Raw genomic sequence first — 23,665 nt, 5'->3', positions numbered from 1 at the left:
TCATTTACGAACAGATGAAAAAATCCCGTTCAAGAAATAGAATACATGAATAGGTTGAAGTAAAAGGGCATATAAGGGTTCACGGGGCGGCCAGATGATGTATTGGTAGCGCAGTCGGTCTGTACAAGATAGGACCACGGAAAAATTTCATTTGGACCACCAAACCTCCGTACGCAGCACTGACTATCCTACGGGTAAATAAAGTAAAAATAAAAATAGAAATGGTAGGCTTAAACATCCTAAAGATGTCGTGCCGATAACGAAGAAGGAGTTTGAATACACTGCATACTTCACTTGCGTAGCGGTGTAACCGGGCCGATATAGCAAATCAAATAAAAAAAATTATCTGACCAAGGATATATAAAATCTAAGGATATTTTCGATCAAATTGTTTCCTTTTTAATTAGATTTTGTGCTATAAATTAACTCTGCTGCTAAATTTCCAAAAATCGCACAATCGGCACAAGTTGTTTGGGGCCCCCAACACGGCGAGGCCCTAAGCGACCGCCTACTCCGCCTACCGTTTGATCCGCCGCTGGTCCAATCGACAGTCGGCTCAGTGGACAGCGACCGGTGAACCGGCTCCGAAGCGTGGAAAGACTCAAAAGTCCGCTGGAAAAGTAATGGCCTCTGTTTTTTGGGATGCGCATGGAATAATTTTTATCGATTATCTTGAGAAGGGAAAAACCATCAACAGTGACTATTATATGGCGTTATTGGAGCGTTTGAAGGTCGAAATCGCGGCAAAACGGCCCCATATGAAGAAGAAAAAAGTGTTGTTCCACCAAGACAACGCACCGTGCCACAAGTCATTGAGAACGATGGCAAAAATTCATGAATTGGGCTTCGAATTGCTTCCCCACCCACCGTATTCTCCAGATCTGGCCCCCAGCGACTTTTTCTTGTTCTCAGACCTCAAAAGGATGCTCGCAGGGAAAACATTTGGCTGCAATGAAGAGGTGGTCGCCGAAACTGAGGCCTATTTTGAGGCAAAACCGAAGGAGTATTACCAAAATGGTATCAAAAAATTGGAAGGTCGTTATAATCGTTGTATCGCTCTTGAAGGGAACTATGTTGTGTTTTTCTTTGTTAAACCGGGGACTTAACAGCCAACCTGTTACATGACCCATCTCACCTGCAGTCGGTGCGTTGTTCCGGCACTGGTCAATACCTGGTATACGTGAAAGGAGGCAAAGGCGCAGTTCATCGCGAACAGTTCATGCGTTCATACGTATGACTGAACATCCGAGTTAGGAGATTGCGTGTGATAAATACTCGCTGCAAGATAGACAATATCGATTAAGTCCACCACCAACTACTGGTGCTTGAGTGTTTTGTTAAGTTAAGTCTAGATCGAAGAAGTATAACTGAGTGTTGCATGCCGAATATCCCGGAAGCACAACGACCGAGCCAATTCGATGGCAAAGTGCTCCTTGGATGCTGTAGTTGTTAATTCCAGCACGTGCAGCTTCTCGAAGTTGGCGCACGTATGATTGTAGCTCCATTTAGAAGAGTACATGTACAGTGGTAACTGGTGTTGGTGGTGATATAGCGGATTTGAAGAAGATGGTTAGGAACGGCCCAGCGGCGGATCAAACGGTAGACGGAGTAGGCCCCTTCTTACTGCGCTTTTCGCCTTGTCTCATTTCAAGTCCCCTCAATGTCCCCCTTCTCTCCTGCATCGTTTTTTAAAATTAGAGACCCCAACTAGAATTCCGCCCTGGGCCTCCAAGGGGATTAATACTCCACTGCTCTCACGGGTTTGATAGTATGCAATGCAATAGTGATGGGCAAATTTATTCCACACTGCAGGTGTCACCTCTTGAAAAACATGCTTTTCTGGCATGAGCGAAACAGGTTTCTAAGAAATTTCTCTGATTGTTACCGAAGAGGTAAACCGATTGAAAACTGTACCTTGGGCGAAAAATCGTAGAAGGCGTTGTAGAAAACGACTAATCGTAGGCGAAATCGTAGAAGGCGACTAATCAGGAAACGTAAATGTACGTAAATCGTAGAAAATGTGATCCAAGTAGTGGCGTTACGGTTCTCCTTAGCGCATTCAAACGTTTATATATAGACTAGCTTACTAGGCCGGTTTACAGGGCTACGCAACAGAACTCTGACATGTACGCAAGGGAGCTTTCATTCCGAGACTTTGCTGGTGTTGTTAAATCATGTTTGAAGTACACCTCCCTAACATCGATAATGCCGTATCGATCGGCATCGAGGAAGAGGGGATTGATCCTCCACTGGATTTACATGTTTTTTGTGAAAGTCACTCTACACAATCAGTTGGTTGAGCAGTTCAGTGATAAGGTCAAAACGTTATTACAAGCTCCAATAATCCGAACTACACCTGCAGTAAGGCGGAATATATTGTTAGAAAAGAAAACTTACCAAGCGTCAAAAGGAAAAGCGACAACCCGAGTTTGCGCCTTCGTAGCCGGTAAACAATCAATTTAAATTCCGGAGGAATAAATAAAACAAACAAACGTTGGCAGAAAGCCATCAAACGGACTCTAACCGGGACTAAAAAGTTTCTAAAGTATTTTGCGAAAATTATCTGTCCGAGCTTACGCGCATAATAGCCTCATGAATTATACAATGATAAAGCTGATGCTTCTAATGGATATCTCTGGTCCCGAAGACGGTATATTTTGTTTCCGCGAATGCAAAATAAGCACACCGGACACAGAACCGTAACGTTGTGGGAAATAAATAAATTGTCTCTAGGCGCTAGGGAATACAATTTCTGGTCCGTTTGCTTGTAAATCTTTTCCACACTGTTTCCTAGCGACACCCTGCCCGCCCAATATGTTAGCGAAAATGTTAATCTCAATTTGATGACTAGTTTGTAACCTCCCGAACTGACGGTCATATTGCTCAAGCCTCTAATCACCCGAGGGGTCAAATGACGAGCAGCGTAATATCCATAGGCCCGTTCCAATTCCGGTGGGATGTTACAAATCACCCATACCGATACACATTATGCGACAAAGGGAACAGCGCTGAAGGTAATGTTGGACACACGATTAGATCGGTGTGTACCTGCTGCTGCTGGTTTTGTGTTAGACAAACTGTATAGAAGTTATGATGCGGGTGCATTCCTTTCGCTTTCGTAGACGCGTGAACGGTTGCGTGCGTGCATCAGCTGACGATCTTCAGCGCACGCGATCAACACCGATCACCTAGCTGTGCTTAACGTGAGGCAGGGAAAAGGCGATAGAGACAATTTGAAGCATGACCAATGAAAGCAACTCATTTAGATCCCAAAATATCAGCCAGTGAACGGTTAAAACGATCAAATGTGTGCGCTCCGTAGCTCAATCGGTAAATTATAAAGTGACACAGATATTATTTAATAACAAACAAGGCGCTACCATTCGTAGGCAATTAGTTGTGTGTTTTCATGAAGCATAAAATTGGAAAGGAGTTAGATGTTTTTTTATGCGAGAAAAGTTAAAAATGCAAGTAGTATAGCAACACACTATAATAAACGATAGAGCAACGGCATTTTTTGTGTGTTTTGCAAATTTTGAATGTAGTAAACGCCGCTAACTGTATGTTGTATGTAATATTTTATTCGGCTTAATATATAATTCTTAAGCAATCGTGACATTTCTAAAACTCATAAGCTAGTTTATAGAATAAGTGCTAACCTACCAGAGGTAAAATAGAAAGATTATCCGGATCCGAACCTCCTTTTCGATATAGATGTATAATTATCAAATTTAACCCCTTCAGAAATTTTAAGTATGGCGACGACTTTGAAAATGGAGTTTTTTCCGTTAATTTTAATAACAAAAGTAATAACACCACATAGGTTTGGTTTCAGGAAAGTAGATTATAAAAAATTATATGCGAGTTAAATCAATATGCCTTTTTTTATGAACTTTTTCATATTTTACATAATAAATGCTGTGTTTGTGTCAGTTAGCATTAAGTAGATATAGAACAGATAAATCAAAGATTTCATTGGTTTTAAGCTGAAGAAGTATGTGGTGTACATATTCGACTAACATCGAACGGACTTGAAATAAGATGAATACGGATGGTTTACCCTTTGGGAAGAAAAAGTACAGCCTAATCATTCGCGAAACATTCTAGAATTCCGGAGAACTATGATGGTGGTAAATTAATTTGTTTAACTGCCTTAAAAGCTCAGAAAGCTGTTTTCAATAACTTTAAAAATTTCATCCTGCACGATGTTGTTGTGATTCCTCGACTCGAGCGCCTTTAGCCTACTAGAGATCACTTGTCATAGTTCTAAAATGACAGCATTACTGTGTTTTTTTCTCAACCCTCCTCTGTTCTGATGCCATACAACTGAACAAAGTTATGCCTGTAGTTCACTAACTTTATTGCTACCTTATCTGTTGGACACAAACACTAAATATAATCATAACTAAAAAACGCTCAATGAAAACTTTGCTGTTATGATAATGACCATGTTATTAAGTTGCGCCTCTTATGCATTCGCCAAAGACAAAACTGTATTTAGATAATTTTACACTGCAAAAAGTATTTCGAATAAATAAAAACATGTTAGTGGTGAGGGGCGGTGGTGTATTGGTAGCGGCTGAACACGACGGGTCCGGTTCAATATTAGAAATGGCAGGCCCAGACCTATTGAGGCTGTCGTACCGAAAAAAAAGAAGAAGTAAGTGACGATATCAAATCCAAGGATATCCCATAAAGGGCACATTTTTTCACCGTTATATCGTAACAAACTTTCTACTGTCACTTTAAGCGTCCTTTCGAAGAACTACTGATTGTTACGCCTCTTCTAACACCTATCAAAATTAAGATGTCTCATTCATCGTTTGATTCGGCCAATACATTATACATTCATAAGAAAGAAGAATTATCAATATGTGTTGCAAATACCGATAATGGTTAAAGAGCCAACAGGATGATGTAATCCCTACCATCGATCATGGTTTTAGTTTAGCAGCGTTATTGTTGCTTTGGTGTCCAAATCATCATCGTCTTCTTCCTGCAATTGAGACAAATTAAAATTAATAATCAGAAAAAGTGTGCGAAGATTAGATTAAATTACTCACATCGAATCCAAAACAGTTGCTCATGTTTTTCTCCAACTCTTCTTGGCTTATGGTAACGTCGTAGCGTGATCTTTTTGCATTTTGCAGCGAAGACATAAGCATTTCCGTGTCCTGTAAATCTACGTAACCGACGAAGAAAAGGCGAATTAATCGTTTTGCTTAAAGGGTAAATAAAATAAAGGACACGTACCTTCTGTCGAAAGGAGGAACTCATCGCCCGAACCGCCAGCACTATCTTGCTCGATCACAATCTCATGTGAGTCGTCAATATCGTCGCCCCCGTCGGCACCATCCACCAGCACCAGATTGATGCCATCCATGTTGAGCGTAGGATCCGACGGTTGCGAGATGGTTTCTGTTGGCTCTTTCTTCACGCTCCTCGTCACACGGGATGATGTTGCAGCAAGTGCAGAAGTTGACGTCGTCGGTTTGGAACTTGTTTGCGCTAAAACCGTTGCCGGAACCGTTGCCTTGCGTTTGGTACCTTTCCGCTTCTTTTGAATCTTATCAGCATCCTTATTATCCTTATCCTGCAACTGTATCACTTCCAACACCACGTACTGACCATCCTCATCTTCGACCGTTACAACATCACTAGTTTGCATCGTGTTGGAGGATTCTTCTTCCTCGTCCTCCTCATCTTCATCATCTTCCTCCTCCTCATCTTCTTCCTCTTCCTCGTCTTCATCTTCTTCTCCTTCGTAGTCTTCTTCGCCCTTGTACATGTCATCCTCGAACGAGATCTGCACCTTTTTCTGACGCCCTTCGCGCAACGCTTCGAGCTCCTTGCTCATCGTCGAATCGGGATCATGCAGTGCCATGTGACGGATGAGGTTACCCTTGTGTCGGAACGATCGATCACAGCTAGGACACGAATGCGTCTTCACTTTTGGTGTCGGTGCAACATAGTCCGGGTTGTGATAGTAGTTGATGTGCCTTTTCAGAAGCTGCTTCTGGCGGAACGTTTGCGCACATTGATCGCACTTGTACGGTTTTTGATCCGTGTGAAGCAACAGATGCGATTCCAGATGGCGCATCGATATCGAGGCGTACGGGCAGTAGTCGCACCGGTAGCACTTTTCACCTTCGTGCGTTTTCGCATGTATTTTGTAGCTGTACCGATCGGGGAACGTGTTGTCACAGCGCTTACACTTGATCGGTTTGTCGGCGGTGTGTAAATTCTGCACATGAATGCGTAGATCCGTCTTGCGGCCGCAGGTCGTTGGGCATAGTTTACATTGGAAAACTGGCTTGTTGCCAACTGGAAGTAGATACAAAGAAATGATATAAGTGCACGGCTAACTAGTGTGGATCCTTGTAGAGATAAGGAGGTTTCCTCACCTTGGTGTATCATTTTGTGCGCCTTCAGTGAATTGGACTGCGTGAACCGTGCAAAACAAACGTCACAGGAGTAAGGCTTTTCACCGGTATGGATTCGCATGTGCCTCGTCAGCTTAAACTTGTCCGGGGACGCGTACGTGCAGTGCGGGCACTGGAACGGTTTTTCGCCGGTATGCGTACGAATGTGACGTTTCAGCTTGCTCAACTCCACACTGGCGTAGTCACACTCCGTGCATTTGTGTGGCCGCTCGTGTGTATGCCGATAGCGGATGTGCCGTATAAGTTCACCCGAAGTCGTGAAACAGTTGTCGCAATGTTTGCACCGATGCGGCTTGGTGCCCGTGTGTGTGTTAACGTGGTTCTGTAGGGAAGCTAGCGTTTTGAATCCTCGCTCGCACACCACACACTTGTGTGGCCGATCGTCGGAGTGAGTTTTTAGATGCCGCGACAGCAGGAACAGCTTGTTACTGGTGTAGTTACAGTAGTTGCACATGTACATCGAGCCCGTGCTAGATTGGCCACGCTTGCCTCGCGTGGAGTTCTTTTTGCCCGTTTCCTGATCCGGCAAGATGTAGTCCGGATCTTCGAAATCGTAAATCTCGTTGTCCTTCTCATCCTCCAGGCTCGTCTCATCGGTATTGTTTACTACGATCGTGGATTTGTTGTCACCATCGTTCATTATTAGGACGTAGCTGACTTCCTCCTCAGTCTTGCCCTGTTCGCCATTCAACGCGTCAAACTCGGACGGTCCGTTTTCCACCGCCCTTAATTCCGCATCTTCACTGGCTTGGAAGTAGTAGTTCCCCTTCTGGTCTACAAAGTAACATCCACCTTCGTCATCGTCTTCCAACCCCGCGGTCATAAGTTCCATCTCGTCGATGTCCAGCTTCTCTTGCTTAGCCTCCTTCAGCAGCAACTGCATTGGTTCCTGGGCTGACCTTTTCTTGGAGGTTGATTCCTGTTTGATGCGCTTTGCACTCATTTTGTCACTTTGTACTCCTCAACTATCTGCGGGGCGACGAAACTAGAACAAAATCATACACCAAACAAATATTAATCCTTTTTCTATGTTTAAGTGCACGGCTTAACTCGTCCTGTTTAATATAAACAATTCATAAGCGATAAATATCATAATATTTAGAGAAAAAATTACTTTATCCTTCACGAAAACAGTTTCTGGCTTCGCTGTTTCCCCAACAGTTGACAGGCCATTCATTATCCCGATGCGAAACTCGTTTTATCCGTACCAGCACCACATTCGATTATCCGTGGTCGCTCAAAAGAAACATTTTTTTCTATCGACCGTCAATACAACAAAAAAACCCAAGCAAATTGAATCGCCATTTTGGAAGCAAAAAAATTTACTAATTATATTATATTATAAATAACGCGTACAAATGCGCGTTTTCGTATGCTTTCCGCAATATCAGCAGCGTCTCTGATGCACAACAATCCGTGTTTGGTAGTTTGTTTACAGTTTTCCTTCGGAATTATCACGACTAGATGGAGCTTGGGTATACAAAATATTATTCCCATTTCTATCACCGTCGGCGCTGCTGCAACAACGGTGCGATGTTGACGTACAGAGCTGGTGAGAGGGCTATTTGATCAATACATTCTTTGCAACCGTAAAAAAGTAGCATTGTGCACGACACTGGCTAATTTCGGAACAAAATCACTAGGAAACAAGTTTCTTGAGAGTTTATAACGCATCATTTACCTGTACGAATTGATCTTTACGCCTTAAACACTTTATAAAACCTGCTGCGCCAGCAGAACAGCGACACTTCGATCGCTTCACTTTTGCAAACTAATTCGAGCAGTTGACCGAGCGAACGACGCTTCTATTCGAGAACTTTTTTGACTTTGCGAGCGGTTCGAGCTCCCTTGGCTAAGCACGGTTTACACAACCTTTTAAGCCCACACAATTTAACTAACATGTTTTAATTCGTCGAATGATAGGAAAATAAGTGAAGACCTTTAAATTACGAACAAATGTTGACTATGTAATGCAGAGCTTTGCGTGTATTTGTCCACTTTTTAATGGTTCTATTAAAACTGAACCGCTTGTTTGATGCCAATCGCAATCCGACACCGTTTCTGCAGGGATTGCAAGCCGTTGGGATCCAATGTTTTTAACGTCTATGTTGATTATTCTCTTCACTAACATTTTCGGCATTAATACAAACTAGCTTGAGGTAATTGCTTTTTTTCTTGCAAACTTTGTTTATTTTCAACACGAAGGGTCTTACCATTAATTCGTGTAGATGGAGATGGCGGTTAAACAACAAAATGGATATTCTACCAATAACTAACGAATAATTTACTTCGTAAAATAACCCTACCATAGGAGACACCCGTACAAAGAACAAGAGCCTAGAACATATAAACTATCGTAGTAAAACGGAAAAAAAACAGAGCACAATATTGTTTGACACCCACCGTCAGAACAGAATGATGTACGTGTATAAATGTACACAGAAAACGAGAAAAAGGCCAAATGAAAGGAAAATTTAACCATTACATTACATTACAAAGCTTAATGGTGCTCAGAAAGTCGGCATCTTAACGATGTCTATCGGCCACGCTACAATACTCAGAAGCATTGCTCTTTATCTCTATCTTCAGTATGTACACGATGGCTATAGCGAGCAGCACGAACAACACGCATGTGATCCATTGGAAGCGATGATTCCGTTTCACCTGCACCTCCAACCGGTGTGTCGTATCGTTCAGATGCGAAATGGTTTGCTGCAACAGATGCATCTGGTTATCCGAGCTCATGTTCATCATGCTGCTGCCGGCATAGGATCCACCCATCACACCGTACTGATCGGGTCCGGCACTGACGTTACCGGTCGTACTTCCGAACATCTGTTCGAGCCCATTTTGGTCAAACATTACGGGCAGCGCGCACTTCAAACGATGCAGCTCTACCGAAGCATCCTTGGCGGAGATTTTCTAAAAGTGTAACAAGAACAAGACATTAAATCGAGGATCAACCCAACCGTATGTTATACGACACCAACCTTCCACAGCTCGGTTAGATCTTGCGGGCTGGTGGAATTTTCACTCGTCAATCCGATGCACATAACCAAAAATTTTTCTCTATTGATTATTTGTATCTGTTGACCATGCTGTAACATTACATTTATCGTAACGCTTGCCGATGGGGGCAAAAATCCCGTACTGGGACGTACTCGAAACTTTTCCGGAGCAGTAGTTTTAACCTGAAATGCAGGCGGAGATATCCAATATTAAACTTTTATCGGGATTTTGTCGGCCAAACATTAACCGTGTACCTTGTACGACACATCCTTCGTGTCCACATTGGTGATTTCAACCGTGCCGACCAGGTCGCCGCCAACTTTGGAGAAGGTGATGGTGTTTTGTGGCTTTATCCGTAACATTTCACCTGCAATCGAAACACAATAATAACAATCAGCACCTTCTATCAGTAGGTTGTAGATAAAGGAGACCGGGCGAAACACCTAGCGATAGAGCATAATCGTGACGCAAAGAGCTTCCGCTGAATAACCTGCAGAAATGAACCCTCTCTATCTACCTCTTCAAGTGATAATTGTAAAAATATATGCTGATATACCGACAGGAAATCAACTAATTGAACTTTTTCTGACCTATTGTTTCCTTCATTTAGCATTAAATAAATATATATAATTGAGTTTATAAACTACATATGAAATTACGTAATTTTAGGAAAGATGTTCCATTGTAATTCTTAAATATTTAATATCGCATGTCGAAAAAGTTCAACCTGAACTACCCACGTGTAACTCCATGGGGCAGCCTTCATTTGACGAATGAATTTAAAATTAATCGCAATCGATTTTCTGCCAAACTGGACGAAGTTTTTTTTTTTACACGGATTTCACCCACCTCATTGAAGTTCTCTTTTTGAACGCAAGCCAAAAAATCTATTAACGAAGTATGTTAACCGTCGCTGACATTACCTACCTTCGCTGTTCTCCGGAAAATTGCTGTTCGCTTGTTCAAGCATTGGCGATTCTGGTGGGCTGAGGTTGGCAAAGTGAACCTGCGGTAAAGTGAATGGCACGGAGTATGATACATTGTTAAAATGCGTTTATGTTAAAATGTTTATATTGCTTTAACTGTTTTATGCGTTAAATACGTATTGTAACGTAACGTAGTATTGTAAAAAAAACATTCCTACTCTTTGCACTACTCTGCAACACTCTAGTTTTAGGCCAAATGCTGCAGTTTTATGTTTGTTTGATGCTCACCCCTGCTGGTGTGTATGCTGCGGATGGCTCTTTTCGGACCCCGGGAATCTCCAAGACCCAACAGAGGGTAAAATATGCTATTAGAGTTTTAAAAATAGTTTCTATCCTTTAGCAGCAGCTGCTTTGGCCAGGGAATCACGTCCACTAAACGACAGGTGCGTTTGCATACAATTGTCGAGAGGGTGAGTAGAACTTATTTATCTAATAATCATTCACTAGCGGAATATTGCGCTCCGGTCAACAAAGGGACAAGGTCACTAATAATAAAATACTTCGAGCGATCCGCACACTTGTTGCAATACTGCTATTTTCGTCAGAGTTTGAGCAAAACCAACTCTGGATTCGTTTATTGAACCAAATTATTTGCACAGGCGATCGGTTCGTGCTGCATTGAAAACTAAAGTCACCTCCTTCACAATTCTATCGATTGGTTTCAAACGGAACGGCAGCAGTCGGGTTTACTACACGGGGTGTGGGCAACATCGATGTATAATTGATTCCGTTCACGCTATCCTACGTTGCGGAAGTCCTTTTACACCAGCGTTTACTGCGAGATTTGAGCAATTTCAGACCGTGGGTTACTCCGGAACAAGCGAATTTCGTCTGTGGTCTGTGTTTGTATCTGTTTCGCTAAAATTCCAACTCAATGGCAGTTGCGTCCCTTGCACTTGACAGCTGGGTTGAATCGCGCCGAAATTCATTTTCAAGCCGGTTTGATTCGCCAGGTTAAAGCTGAAATAAATTATTTTCCTTTCGGAATGTGGATTGCAAATTTTATTCGATCAATTTGATATGAGAATTTGCTACAATCAACATGAATAAAACAACAATTTTATTTCATCTGAGTTATAAATGTAATCCACAAGTTGTGTTTAAAAATTGTCGAATCTCTGCAGTGGTACACGTAAACGCGTGCAACACCTCAACAAAGCGCCAAAAAGCTCTCTGAAAGCTTTACTGTTTGAATTTGCCGGTTATCTGGTAAAAACTGGTTTTAGCAATATCATAATGTTGCCACAAGCTGATAATCTTGCTAAACCAGACTTTCGATTTTGTTCCGTGTTTTCACAATTGTTATACAGTTCACAATCAGCCATCACACTTCTTCGTGGAATTAATGCTTCTTTACGGTTTGTCAAACCATAGGCAACCATGCGAGTAATAAACAAACACTAGCCACATTCAAAATTCAACGATACTTCTTTTCTCTTTCTTCTCGCAATAATCATAAAGGCACCCATGCACAAGACACCGACGGAGGGAACCCAACAACAGAAAAACCGGTTCCATTTGTTGGTCACGAAATTTCTGCACAATTGCAGCCTTTCGGCTGCAACAAGTCTCCACAACCGGTCGTCGCTCTTCCGTATCGTTCGCATCATGCGGGACGCACCGTTAATGGGCGCGATGTACTTGCGCGTTGCAGGTTCATGACTCGTGCATGGTAAGAGTAGATCATTACAGCAGAAAGGGAAAGGTGAAACTCGTCTTAAGACCTTGCTTTAGCAGCGTCAAATAGAAATTGCATAATGCTCCATACGGTCCCAGGGCGCCGAGCACTATAATAAGTGCCGGTAACCTCGATGTCATTGCATTGGATTGCGAAAATCTAAAGTTTTCATTGTAAATAAGATGTGTTCATTCGTGCGACAAATAACTGTTTTGCTGGGAAATGAAACGTTTTGCTAAAAAGTGGATCAATCAAACATTATTTCACTATTTACCCGAGCCATTGTAGGATGCAAATCGTTGACTGGTTGTCTGTTGTATAAAGAAACTCTGCTTCCTTTCTAGTTATCACCTTACATAAGGTCCCAATAACACTTCTGATATTAAGTCGTATAAATGGCTTCAACACTTAGCACCTTCGAACAAGATCACCACTGTCTCCCTGACGGCCACGTGTCTACAATGAAATAACGTGTTCAGCTTCCTGCTTGCCACAGCTGATTGGAGCTGATTCCGAAAGTGTGTGATTGCGTGTAACTCGTCAGCATTTGGTATGTTCGAGCAATTTCACTGGCCGATTGTTGGCACTACGTAATGTTTTTTTTTTGGGTGATTTTTGGAGCGGATAGATATATTTTGTCCCACACGCGTATTTCGATCGGAATTCGAAGCAACTAATCAATATTTATTTTTGGAAAATTGGAAAGTAGTAAACGAAAGGAAGGAATGCACGATGCGGAGTGCGGGTTGGTTGTTGCATGTTCGGTAGGTCCTTTAAATCGACAGACATCCCCGGGAGAATGACCACGTGCACGCTCTGGAGAACTATAACATTTTAGAACCCTTCCAATGCGTTTGGATCCGCCACAGAAGACGACACACCTTCAAGAACATTCCACTGTCTTTTCGCTTTTAATCGATTTGAAGCACGTCACTTCACGGACTGGAACTGCCAGGGACACGTTGGGTGTACTGAGGGGAAGTTGGATGATACACGTTCGATACATATATCGTGCTTTGGCACATGGCACAACAGGCCATACAGTACGCGAATTGCTTTTGATGGTTCGATTCGTATTCGTATTCCGTTGCCCCGGGTGAACTTTGTTTAACGATGTTCGCCCCACTGCTAACGCTTAATTGCAAACGTGCAAACAAACGCGAATCGCACGGTAAATATGATGACGATTTTGAGGTCACTTTAGCCAGCGATGCGGTGTGAAAGAAAGAATAAGAAGCCTTCCGCGATACAACACTCCAAATAAAAAACAGAACCGCAAACCGTTCTCGCGCGCGCGTCTGTCACGATCAGTGGCCGGTGAGTTACTAAACTTTTCCTGCAAGTATCACTTTCAGCCGCGAGCTGTTGAACGGTTTGCAGTTTCTTTTTACTCGAACTGTCTTGCCGCGGCCGCTCGCGCGTTCTGCTTTGAGTCTTACGACTGACGACGAATCATGATAGAGGGCGAACACGCGTGAAGCAAAACGGTGTACCGCATGGCTGTTAAATAAATTGTTTTACCGGCTCGTCACACCGCTGCAACTCGCGCTTCAGAGGGACGAAAAAAACGGTATGAAAGAAGGAGGGGTTGCGTGCATCAGGAGGGGATTTGTTTTATATACAACACCGTATATACTGGTTTTCACGCTTTGCACAATATGCCGACAAGCTCTTTTGCCGGTAAAATGACGTGAGACGTGGTATATTGCCTACGCCGGTAGAAATTTATGAGGTGCATTTCGAGACAAGCGTAATAAAGCGTTTCAAACTGTAATTCCACTTCAGGGTTTTGTTTTCATTTGCACTGGTTTGTAGTGTTGGGTAAAATCCATTTTTTCCAAAGTCGGATTAATCCGACTCCAGAGTAACTCCGGAATACCAAATGACCGAGTGGTGCTGACAAAAGAGCCTACCCCGAATTTGACTCAGGATTTCTCCGGATTAATCCCGAGTAGATTTCTGAATATTCCGAAGCTTCGGATTTTTTTCCGGAGTTGAATCTGGTTTTTCAGAGTCGGAGTCAGTGGATTAATGAATCCTTCAACTACTATTTTATAAGGGTAGATATATTATCCTTTCGTTTTCATTATAAAACATTTTATGTTTTTTTTTTTATTGAAGTGATTAATTTCAAGTAATTTATATCTACTGTTATCAATGTTGGAAAAAAGATAAAATCATAACTATATAAGATATGAATTGTGCTTGAATTGCATTCACAATTGAATGTCCTAAAATACGTTCGAAAAACCTTCTGCACTTATAATAGTTAATGGTTTAAAAAGAAACAGTTGATTGAGATGCAGCATTCAGCGTGCCGAATTCGCCATTGCAGAGCCGGTAGGAAACAGTTCTGGTTCTACAAGTGTGAGAGACAAGCTTTGAAGCTGCCGGTGGAGAAAAAAATACAACATCAAAACAGAATCAGTAAAAGATGTTTATCATTTGATGTAAAGGTTATCTTACAAATGTTCACCGATACACCCATTGGCACGAAAGCAATGCGAACTGGAATTCCAACTTCATTTGGACATGCACTTTTGTCCACCCTCTTAAGACATCGTAAGAGTAAATAAGCTTTACTGAAGTTTTTAAAAACCTACGAAGTCCACCGACCCATGCACTTTATTAATAGCAAAAACCTCTCTTCCAATGCATTCTGCAGTTTTAGTTGCTTCTCCCCGTCCGATGGTAATGCATACGATGGATGAGTTCTTTTGGGACTCGGTAGTAAAAGCTTCCACAAACATAAATTTTAAAGGAACCACCCAACGCCAACCATTAAGTGCGCTCCAGTGCTTGAACAGTGTTTGTACAATTTTCAAGTTCATCACACTTTCACACCCAAGATCCATCCGTTAGTACTTAACATAGCGCGGTAGTAAGCGGTAGAAATGGCTGCGGCTTACCTTTTTCGAGAGAATCCCATTCTGCATACCGTTCTGCATTAGCGGTAACTCCATCGATTTCCGTCTCTCAGGGATGAACTCAAACACGTAATCGTCCTTGCCACCCCAGCTCCGTGGCATGTTGTCATCGTCGATGTACTCGCGAATGTTTTTATTGCTGATGTTCCGTAACCGGTCGACAGCTTTGGCGGGCAGGAGTTTTTTGATGATTTGAAAGGTGGCTAAAATTATACAAACGTACACGCCTTAGTTATGTTTTTTGCGCACTGTTTCGCTACAGTAAAGATGTCCAGCTGTTTACCGTTCAAAATCCATGGAAGATCGTAGATGAGAATGTAGTTCAGAGAGCAGGGATAATAGTTTTTGAACGTGTTTATGATGTACTTCGTGTAGTCCATATCGACGTTACTGAGGCCGGTATCGGTAAGATCGAACACGATCGTTACAAGATCGTCGTTTGCTTCGCGAATTATTCGCTCGATCCAGTACAGAAAGCACTTCTTCAGGTCGTCCAAATTGCGTGTCCCCCGTACGTACATCTTCGATTTGAAGATGAACACCGTCTTACCATCAATGTCCCGTCCACGGGGATACATCAATGCGTCCTTAATGTATTCAATCCGAATATTATCTTCGCGAATATCTACAAAATATGAAACATGAAGAAAATGTTGCATTACAGCCACGTACTCGTTATAGAGCTCACAATTAGACACTTACCATTGATGCCCGATGCTTTGCGCCATTCCAACGTTTCCCACAGTTGCTTCAACGAATCCTTCATGTTTAGGTCATTGTTCTCCAGGAACTTTGTCAACCAACCGTCGCCTTCGAAAACCCACCTCATATCATGCTCGTGGAAGCCGCCGACTGCGAGGGAGGAAGAAATGTGACCGGTATTACTTATCGTTTGAATTCTCAGCAGGGATTCGGTTTGCGACTGATGGAGTAAGATGGTGTTGGAAGTGAGCAGATCAGTGGGAATAGGCGTTTTACTTGTTTCGCAAGTCCATGATGATTTTTAGGAAGATGATTTAAGAAAGTTCGACAACGAATCGGACGAGAATGACAGAATGAAAATAATTGGTTTCATTCATCATTAAAATTAAATAGATTCTGTTTCGCCTTATATCACTGTGTTATGAAACAAAATCTGTCCAAATCTTTCGCATCTTCCACTTTTTCCTTTGCCTGAAAATTAATGTTGCATTCTTCAACAAAAACTGTAAGCTCAACAAATCGGTAATTAGAGGTCTTTTGCCCTTTGCCATACTATGACCGCCAAAAACTCGACACTATTTCCAAAAGACCACAAGTCATGGCAAGGAAGCATGGCGCATCGTTGCTTTGGTGTGAAGCGAAGAGCGGTGCCAATGTCAACGCGAGATGCGAGATGGTCGCATCTTATCTAACTCCTCCACTGCGCTCAACAAGACCTTGAACGTCGTCCCATGCACATCGTCGGGTGCGACGTCATCAAGTAGACAGATCTCGGCGTTAGGCACCGGCTGTTCCCTCGAGCGTACAACAGCGGGTCTGTGTGTCACAAGTCGGGTGCGTTTGTTACGGTTCGGTAGAGCTGAGCCGCGCACAGTCTGGGGTACTGGGTCTTTCAGGGGACGACCTTGGACCCAAAACGATGTCTATTCAGTGTGAGCTTTAACAAAAACACCACTAGCAATCCGGTGAAAGGGGAATAGTACGGCAGCAGACGATGATGAGAAATTACAGTAGGGTATTAATTTGCAACACAGCCATCAGCGCTCGGCGTATGGCGTACACATGTTGGTGAAGATGAGCTAATGCCCTGAGCAGTATGTGGTAATGCGAAATGATGCACTAGCCGGGAAAATAGAGTGTTTATGATGGTCCATTAATGACTACCCACATGCCAGGTAGTGAAGATATGTAAACAATTCATTTAATTTTAGCACTTAATTAAAATAGCTTAGAAATAAATGTTGTTTTATTCTTAAAATTGCATTACATAGTTAAAGACATTGCAGAGCAATGCATAATCAGCAAATTTGATGCAATTTCGTTTAAAGTCACAGAATCGATATTCTTCTCTGCGTTTAATTTATCACATAGAAACAAATGTATTATACAACCAAGGAAGATGTTTTTAATCAATTTTTTACCTTTGAATTAAATGTTGTGGTATAAATTACTTCTGCTCCTAAATTTTTTGGGGCCTCCAACACGGCGAGGCCCTAGGCGACCGCCTACTCCGCCTACCGTTTGATCCGCCGCTGATTCCGTTTAGAAATGACCCAAAAGGGAGGCTAGAACATTATTTCATTTGACCATCTTCGGGAATTCGGGATATCTTATTATTTCCTTTATTTTATTCGCATTTTGTTCAAAAATAAATTCTTCAGCTTGTTTATTATCATTTTATCACAAATAATAATCAGTTTTTAAAAAGTTCAATTTTTGAAATTTTAGATGAGCAGTTTTTCGACTAAATTAAGTACAGACTTTGGACACTATAAAACACTGAGCAATTAAATGATCAAAATTAATCCAAAAATTTTACATTGCACTTAAGGCACTGAACCATATAATTTAATAAATACATCTTTAAAAAACGCTAGGATGTAATGGGTTAAGCGCAACACTAGAATTTACACACGCGTCCTCGAAATAATACGCTGTTATTAGCAATTTGATAACGCTAACGCCAGGGGTAAATAGCGCAACAAATTTGTAGTAACAATGAAGTCACAATGTACGCAATATGCATGTAAACATTTATTCAAGTAAAAATAAAAAGTAATGGGAAAAAAACTACCAAAAATATTGTATGCGTTACAAATTACCAACATAATGTGTAACTTTTGATTCGAGCTATAATTGACACTTCAAAGCAATCGTGCTGATAATTAAAATCACGAGACAAAACAAAACAAAGCGTCACCATGAGTTTCACAGCTTGCCTGAAGGGAGCAATACAGACAAAACCCTATCGCACTCGTCGTGAGTGATTAATTTCTTTTACATCGGCCAGATAACGAACTGAAAAACTGTGCTGTGTCACTCGGTGGTGACCTCGCGACACGATTTCTTCGGTGTGATTCAAGGTAACTTTGGTAAGGTAATATGGACGCATTCGACAACGTGATGACAAAGCAGTTGAGCAACAGAACCGTCCTCCGCGATGGTGGTTGATAGTGTACTATCTACTTAGCGTCTTCAGCATTAGGCTACGTTAGGGTACGTTACCTGGAACTTTTGCTGCATCCTTCTCTAGTTTCTCCTTGAACAGCTGCCTTAGTTCGGCCACCTGGGCCGGTGTCGGGTTAAGAAACTCTGGTAACGTCATTTCGGATGCTGTGTATCTGCGTCACGCACAAGCAAAATGAAGGCACTCGGTAAATGGTAATTGCACACGGATAAATGAAGCAAAGCAAAACACCTAATTACTGACTTTTTGGCACTAGACACTAGACCCTACACTAGCACAGTAGCTACTGAGTGCACATAACACTAAGGGCTTCTTAGTCGCACACAAAAACTTTCTTCCTGGACGGCTGTATTTACTTCTCGCACACCGCTTGCTGAGCTGTTAACTTTGACTTTGCATAGCACAATATTTGTGGCCGGCACTGTAAACTAATACCCGTTTTACGGGGACTTTCGCGTTGACTTTCACGCACGATACCTTTTTGTTCACTCACTTACGCTGGAAAAACAAAAATGATTTACTTTGATTATTTACCCAATACCTCCAATTAGCTACCACACAGCTCACACTCTGGGACCAGCTGTTGGATGCTGGATGCTGCGGGATTTTGGTCGGACATTAGACATACACACTACTACATTAGTATCGCTCGTTTATTGTTCCACAGTGTTTTCAGCCCAACCGAAGGTCGTGTTTCGGTGTTATATTATTGTTCATTTCTTTTTCTTCCAATCGCAGCACGATTTCATAATCACCACCAGCATGGGCTAATGTTCCGCGTCGGATCGGAAAATCGATCGCCACACCGTACGGATCTCGTGTGGATCAAATGCTTGTGTGTTTTCTTCTACTTATTATTTTGTTCTTCTACTACGGGGTGTGCGTTAGATTTGCGTTCAACCGTGGGGGCACAACACAACCGGATGAGCTTGATCGTTAATAATAGCTGTGTGCGGGTTTTTGTTATTCCACAGGAACAGGTTTCTTCTATGCTGCAGATCGCACACCGAATACAGCGAAGAATACACCTTGGCACGATCACTTGGGGTCACTTCGACGGAGGAAGTTGTGAGCGTGTGTTTTTTTTTTTGGAAATTGTTTCCCTCAACTCCATCCGGAGGTAATCTTTTCGTCAATGGCTATCTGATTGCTAACGGGTGACATTTGTTGCTAGATAACCGTGAGAAAACCCCACATGAATGCTGATGGTTACCTTGGTGACAACCGTCGAGAAGCTGGACGACTGAACGAAATTTCTAGCACAACAACCCTAACGAAAACGTACACTGCAGCTGTTATCAACCGTCGGGCATGTACGCGGGTGTGTGACACGTGCGAAATTTCGCACCCAATGGCGCTAAAGCTCCTTCTAGCCTTGCGGGTGGACAGGTGGGCCAAATATCCTCACTTCACTCACACGCACGCGGTTGTGAGTGTGGAATTTGGTAGATTTTTTTCGCTTTAGTACTTTGGCACAAAAATTTCCACTCCACTTCTAGAAGGACGGCGATACAGGATAGGGAACGTGGGCCGGCAGACAGACAACACCAAACACGGCCAAACGCACACCGAAAACTGACTGTTGGCGTGTGATCGCGGCCGTTCAAGCTCAGCATTGACGTCTAGCTTCGGGACGGTATTCAGGTTTTTGTTTTGCTTTTTGGAGGGAAGAAACCGTTCACCTAAAGCCGCGGCGTTATCTTTCCACTCTCGTAGTCTCGCAAACGCGCACAACGTTCGGTCAGCTCTTTCCTAATGCAACTCCCGTGTGTCCGTGGATACCCCGCCAAGTGTACACGATGATGGAGCAATGAATGCGGCTGTGGCGGCTAGCGCAACCGGGTCTCTGCCCCGGTGGTTTTTTTCGGCAACCGCGAGAGAAAAGAGCATCGCGCAAAGAAAATTTACCAACGAACGCAACGGTACCACATAAAACAACGACAATAAAACGAAAAACAAAACAAAAGGAAAGAAAAGTCTGGGCGCGTGTGGGGAAATTTACTCCCCAAAACTCATACGATAGTGTTGGAAGGAAATGGGATATGGAGAAAGATGAACATGATCGAAACGAGAAGAGAAAAACGCATGGAAAACGGTAGGAAATGTGGTTCATCGTTCATCGAGCATGTGCGTGACGCACGAAAGGACAAGTGCAAACTAATCGACAAAAAAAAAACACTCCCAACAAAATAGAGTAGGGTCACAAGAACTAACCCTGTACAGACAGTTCGAGCAATTATTTTAAGTGAACGAACAAACTTGGAACGAACGAATTATGTTGCTGCAGTTCGTGAATAGTCCCCAGGTTGAACTATCTTTACATACAGGTCGGGTGAATTTTGCATTAAATGTAAACGTTATTAAACGAGCTATGGAGCAGGTCGAGCGGGTTGCAACAGTGGAGGATCAATCCCCTTGGAGGCCCTAATTTTGGGGCCTCTAATTTTAAAAACGATGCAGGAGGGAAGGGAAACATTGAGGGGACTTGAAATGAGACAAGGCGAAAAGCGCAGTAAGAAGGGGCCTACTCCGCCTACCGTTTGATCCGCTGCTGGGTTGCAATGCACGTTGAACGGAATGCATGTTGAGCGAACAATATGTACGCTTTAAAATGTTTGGTACCAAACTGTGTGATTGGAGAGTTTTAAAATACTTTAACACTTTGAAGTGGAATAGTTCTGATATTGTGGAATTCTGGCAATCTGAACATTACGAAGTTGTAGAGTTCAGGAATTCTGATATTTGAACATTGAGTTACGTCTCATAGCTTTCCTTTGTCGACACAATTGAATTCTCATGGTCACGGCTAGTATCGAGGCGAGGCGAACAGAATAATGATATCACCGGTAATCACACCGATGCGATGCTACAACATGCAGACCCGTAACCGGCCACCAGCCGGCCTGGCTTATCAGCAAATAACCACGTGCGTTATCGTTGAGGGTTGAAGCTGAGCTCGATAACGGCTCCAATATGACATTGGTGACAGGAACGCGGAGGAAGGAATCGGTTGATTTCGGCTCTCGGAAAGGAAGAAAGACACCTGCAAACGATTAAAGTGTTGATGCGTTCTACGTGAGCGTTCAGCGTAAAATAATCTAATGCAAGTTCCCAAAAACACGTCCACAAAGCTGTACATTACCGAATCAGCAAGAAATGAACTGTTATTTTTTTGGGGGGAAAGATTTCTGAGATGAGAAGAAGTACCATTGCGAGCCTTCTTAGCGTGGTTTGCGTCAGAATGGAAGGAAAAATCGAACTAATGACGCTGGCTGTAATAGAGCCGTCAGCAATAGCCACAACTTTGAAGATCATATTTGCTGACCAATCTCTTGAACGATCGTCATTCGATCGCACTTTTGAAGCGCACGTACGTACGTACAAATGGTGGAGCAACTAACGTGACTACATTTGTAAACACTCCGAGCCATTTGAAAACGATGATCGATGGCCTCATCTCATCGCCTCTGGATCCCACTTTCAGAAGCGATCTTTGACCATGGCCTCCAAAACAAGTGCGGGTACTTGAGACTGTCTTTAGGGGACTTGGGGACCTTGGACGATGTGCACAATTGTATGTTTTGTTGGTTAGGTTTTTGCATCAGAAGATCAGACCTTTGTATAAAACTGGTTTTTTGGGTGACGACGCTCTGCAGCACGCGAGTACATCGAACGATCTATCGAATCGAAATCATCACAGCCACGGACCCGCAGGGCGGTGTTGTGTAATTGGGTGCTATTTTGGCGCCTACCCACAGAGTCGTGCAATTTATTGATGTAAACGCATGGGAAATATCTGCGATCGAAGTGCTTGGCGGCGATAAAACGCTGCACTGTTCGAGGACAAATGATTTGCGACACATGATGACGAACATTCCAAAAGAATCTGGTTAATATAGCGCGTTGGATGTAATGTCTTCGAAGAGATAGTGTCGTAGTACTTTGGGATAGAAATCAACTTGATGTCCAAAGCAAATGGGGATGCGTGTTCTAAAACTGGGCAAAAGCCACATTGAAAGCAACCGGGTGCAGCGTAATAGCATTATGTCATACAATTGATTGCAGTGGCTTGCTCACGGGCCGTGTTGTTAGTAATGGCAAGTCAATGGCTTCTTATCAATTGCTTAGTATTTCAAACAGTTTTCTTCACTCCTAGCAATAGATGGCAAACGCATCGCAAGTGATTGAGATGCTTGTGCGAACTGTTTTGCACAATCGAAACCGGAAACAAATGCACAATGCAACATATAGTTGATGCACATTGGTGCACAGTTGGTAGGTAAACTGGTTGTGAATTTAAATTTAATCTGGTCTGGCTGGTCCGTAACTTCCAATGTTCACTACTGGTTTGTCTTTAAGTTTTTATTTAGGTTCTAGCTTCATCCAGTGCATAGTTCTTTCACTAACAAATGCAATAAAAGCATCTCTTTTTCAGCTTATCTTGAACGTTTCACTGCATGATGTGTCCTCTTTTCCGCAGAAAACGACCATCGTACACATTACACACTGTAAAACCTTATCAAAAAAGGGGTGATTAAAACACATGTCCTCTATCTGGCAGCATTCAATTGGAGCTGTATCCAGATGTTTTCCATTGCTTTCGCTTAGCGCTTGTGATCTGTTCTCATGGTTCTGCTCAAGGACTTCCAGGACATCCAGGAAGCCCACACTTGGAAGGCAATAACGAGCGAAGAAAATCGATGTTGATTTTTCAAGGATTGGCATGGAATCAAATTACTTTCCTAGCGACGAATTATGACTACCGCAAATACAGAGCAGCGCGTGGCGTGTTTCCCGGCACGGATAATCTTAAAGTTATCTTTACAAATTAATGTGGTGTAATTCAAGGTGTCTAATCATATCCTTTACACAATTGTTCCATACGCCGGCTAGTCAGTCTGTTGGTCAAGGTCACCTCTTGAGATGACTTTTCTGCCTTGAAAGCAACACGAGAAGGTGCTAACTTCACACCGGCATTTCGTCTGTTAGTATTCTAGCGTAAAGTTTAAAGGTTTTCCCTTTTTTTATCAAAACCACACACTCACACACACTTTCCACTTCAGCCGCAACGGCGTTAAATGGTGCTTAACTATCTTTTCTGGTGTAAAAACACATTACAATCACTCACTGACGGTCACACTGTTATTACCACCTCAAAACATGATCACATCATCAGCACATCATCAACGCAACGAAGTAATTTCACTAATCTAACACATTCGCTCATCGCGGTTCTAACCAATTTACCGAAGGAACAAACAAGCAAAGCGGAACACACCGCCGGACCGTACCGCGGAAGGCTTCCTGCTGCGACAGCGTGCGGGATGTAAATAATGTAAACCGTTCTCCGAGAACGGGCCGTGTATTTATTTTACACCATCTGATTCAGTTTGCGCTCGCACATCAGTGACGATGGGTGGACATGCGTTTCTGACAGTTGCTCTCTGCAATGA

General features: G+C 42.7%; 2 protein-coding genes across 6 annotated transcripts; both read right to left on the bottom strand.

Annotated features, from left to right (window-relative positions):
- Window positions 1–3,559: 3,559 nt before the first annotated feature.
- LOC128300718 (transcriptional repressor CTCFL-like) lies at window positions 3,560–7,599 on the bottom strand. The gene is made up of 5 exons (XM_053036883.1): window positions 7,558–7,599; window positions 6,405–7,428; window positions 5,254–6,324; window positions 5,064–5,182; window positions 3,560–4,996 (listed from the first exon to the last, which is right to left on the bottom strand). The coding sequence occupies exons 2-5, from the start codon at window positions 7,384–7,386 to the stop codon at window positions 4,943–4,945; spliced, it is 2,226 nt and encodes a 741-aa protein (XP_052892843.1). The 5' UTR covers window positions 7,387–7,428; window positions 7,558–7,599; the 3' UTR covers window positions 3,560–4,942.
- Window positions 7,600–8,617: 1,018 nt separating this feature from the next.
- LOC128300381 (motile sperm domain-containing protein 2-like) lies at window positions 8,618–23,519 on the bottom strand. Of its 5 annotated transcripts, none has more exons than XM_053036413.1 (9): window positions 23,460–23,519; window positions 18,251–18,710; window positions 15,746–15,895; window positions 15,327–15,668; window positions 15,026–15,246; window positions 10,380–10,458; window positions 9,707–9,819; window positions 9,434–9,634; window positions 8,618–9,365 (listed from the first exon to the last, which is right to left on the bottom strand). In XM_053036413.1, exons 2-9 carry the CDS (start codon window positions 18,348–18,350, stop codon window positions 8,970–8,972), a joined length of 1,602 nt encoding a protein of 533 aa, XP_052892373.1. In that variant the 5' UTR covers window positions 18,351–18,710; window positions 23,460–23,519; the 3' UTR covers window positions 8,618–8,969. The 5 variants fall into 5 exon arrangements, with proteins under 5 accessions (XP_052892373.1, XP_052892374.1, XP_052892376.1 ...); XM_053036414.1 differs by lacking the exon at window positions 23,460–23,519 and adding an exon at window positions 23,258–23,313; XM_053036416.1 differs by lacking the exon at window positions 23,460–23,519 and adding an exon at window positions 23,264–23,278.
- Window positions 23,520–23,665: the final 146 nt, after the last annotated feature.

This window comes from Anopheles moucheti, chromosome 3 (genome assembly GCF_943734755.1).
Source record: "Anopheles moucheti chromosome 3, idAnoMoucSN_F20_07, whole genome shotgun sequence".
NCBI lineage: Eukaryota > Metazoa > Arthropoda > Insecta > Diptera > Culicidae > Anopheles > Anopheles moucheti.
The sequence above is the reverse complement of the archived record's forward strand: the minus strand, read 5'-3'. Positions and strand labels throughout refer to the sequence as shown.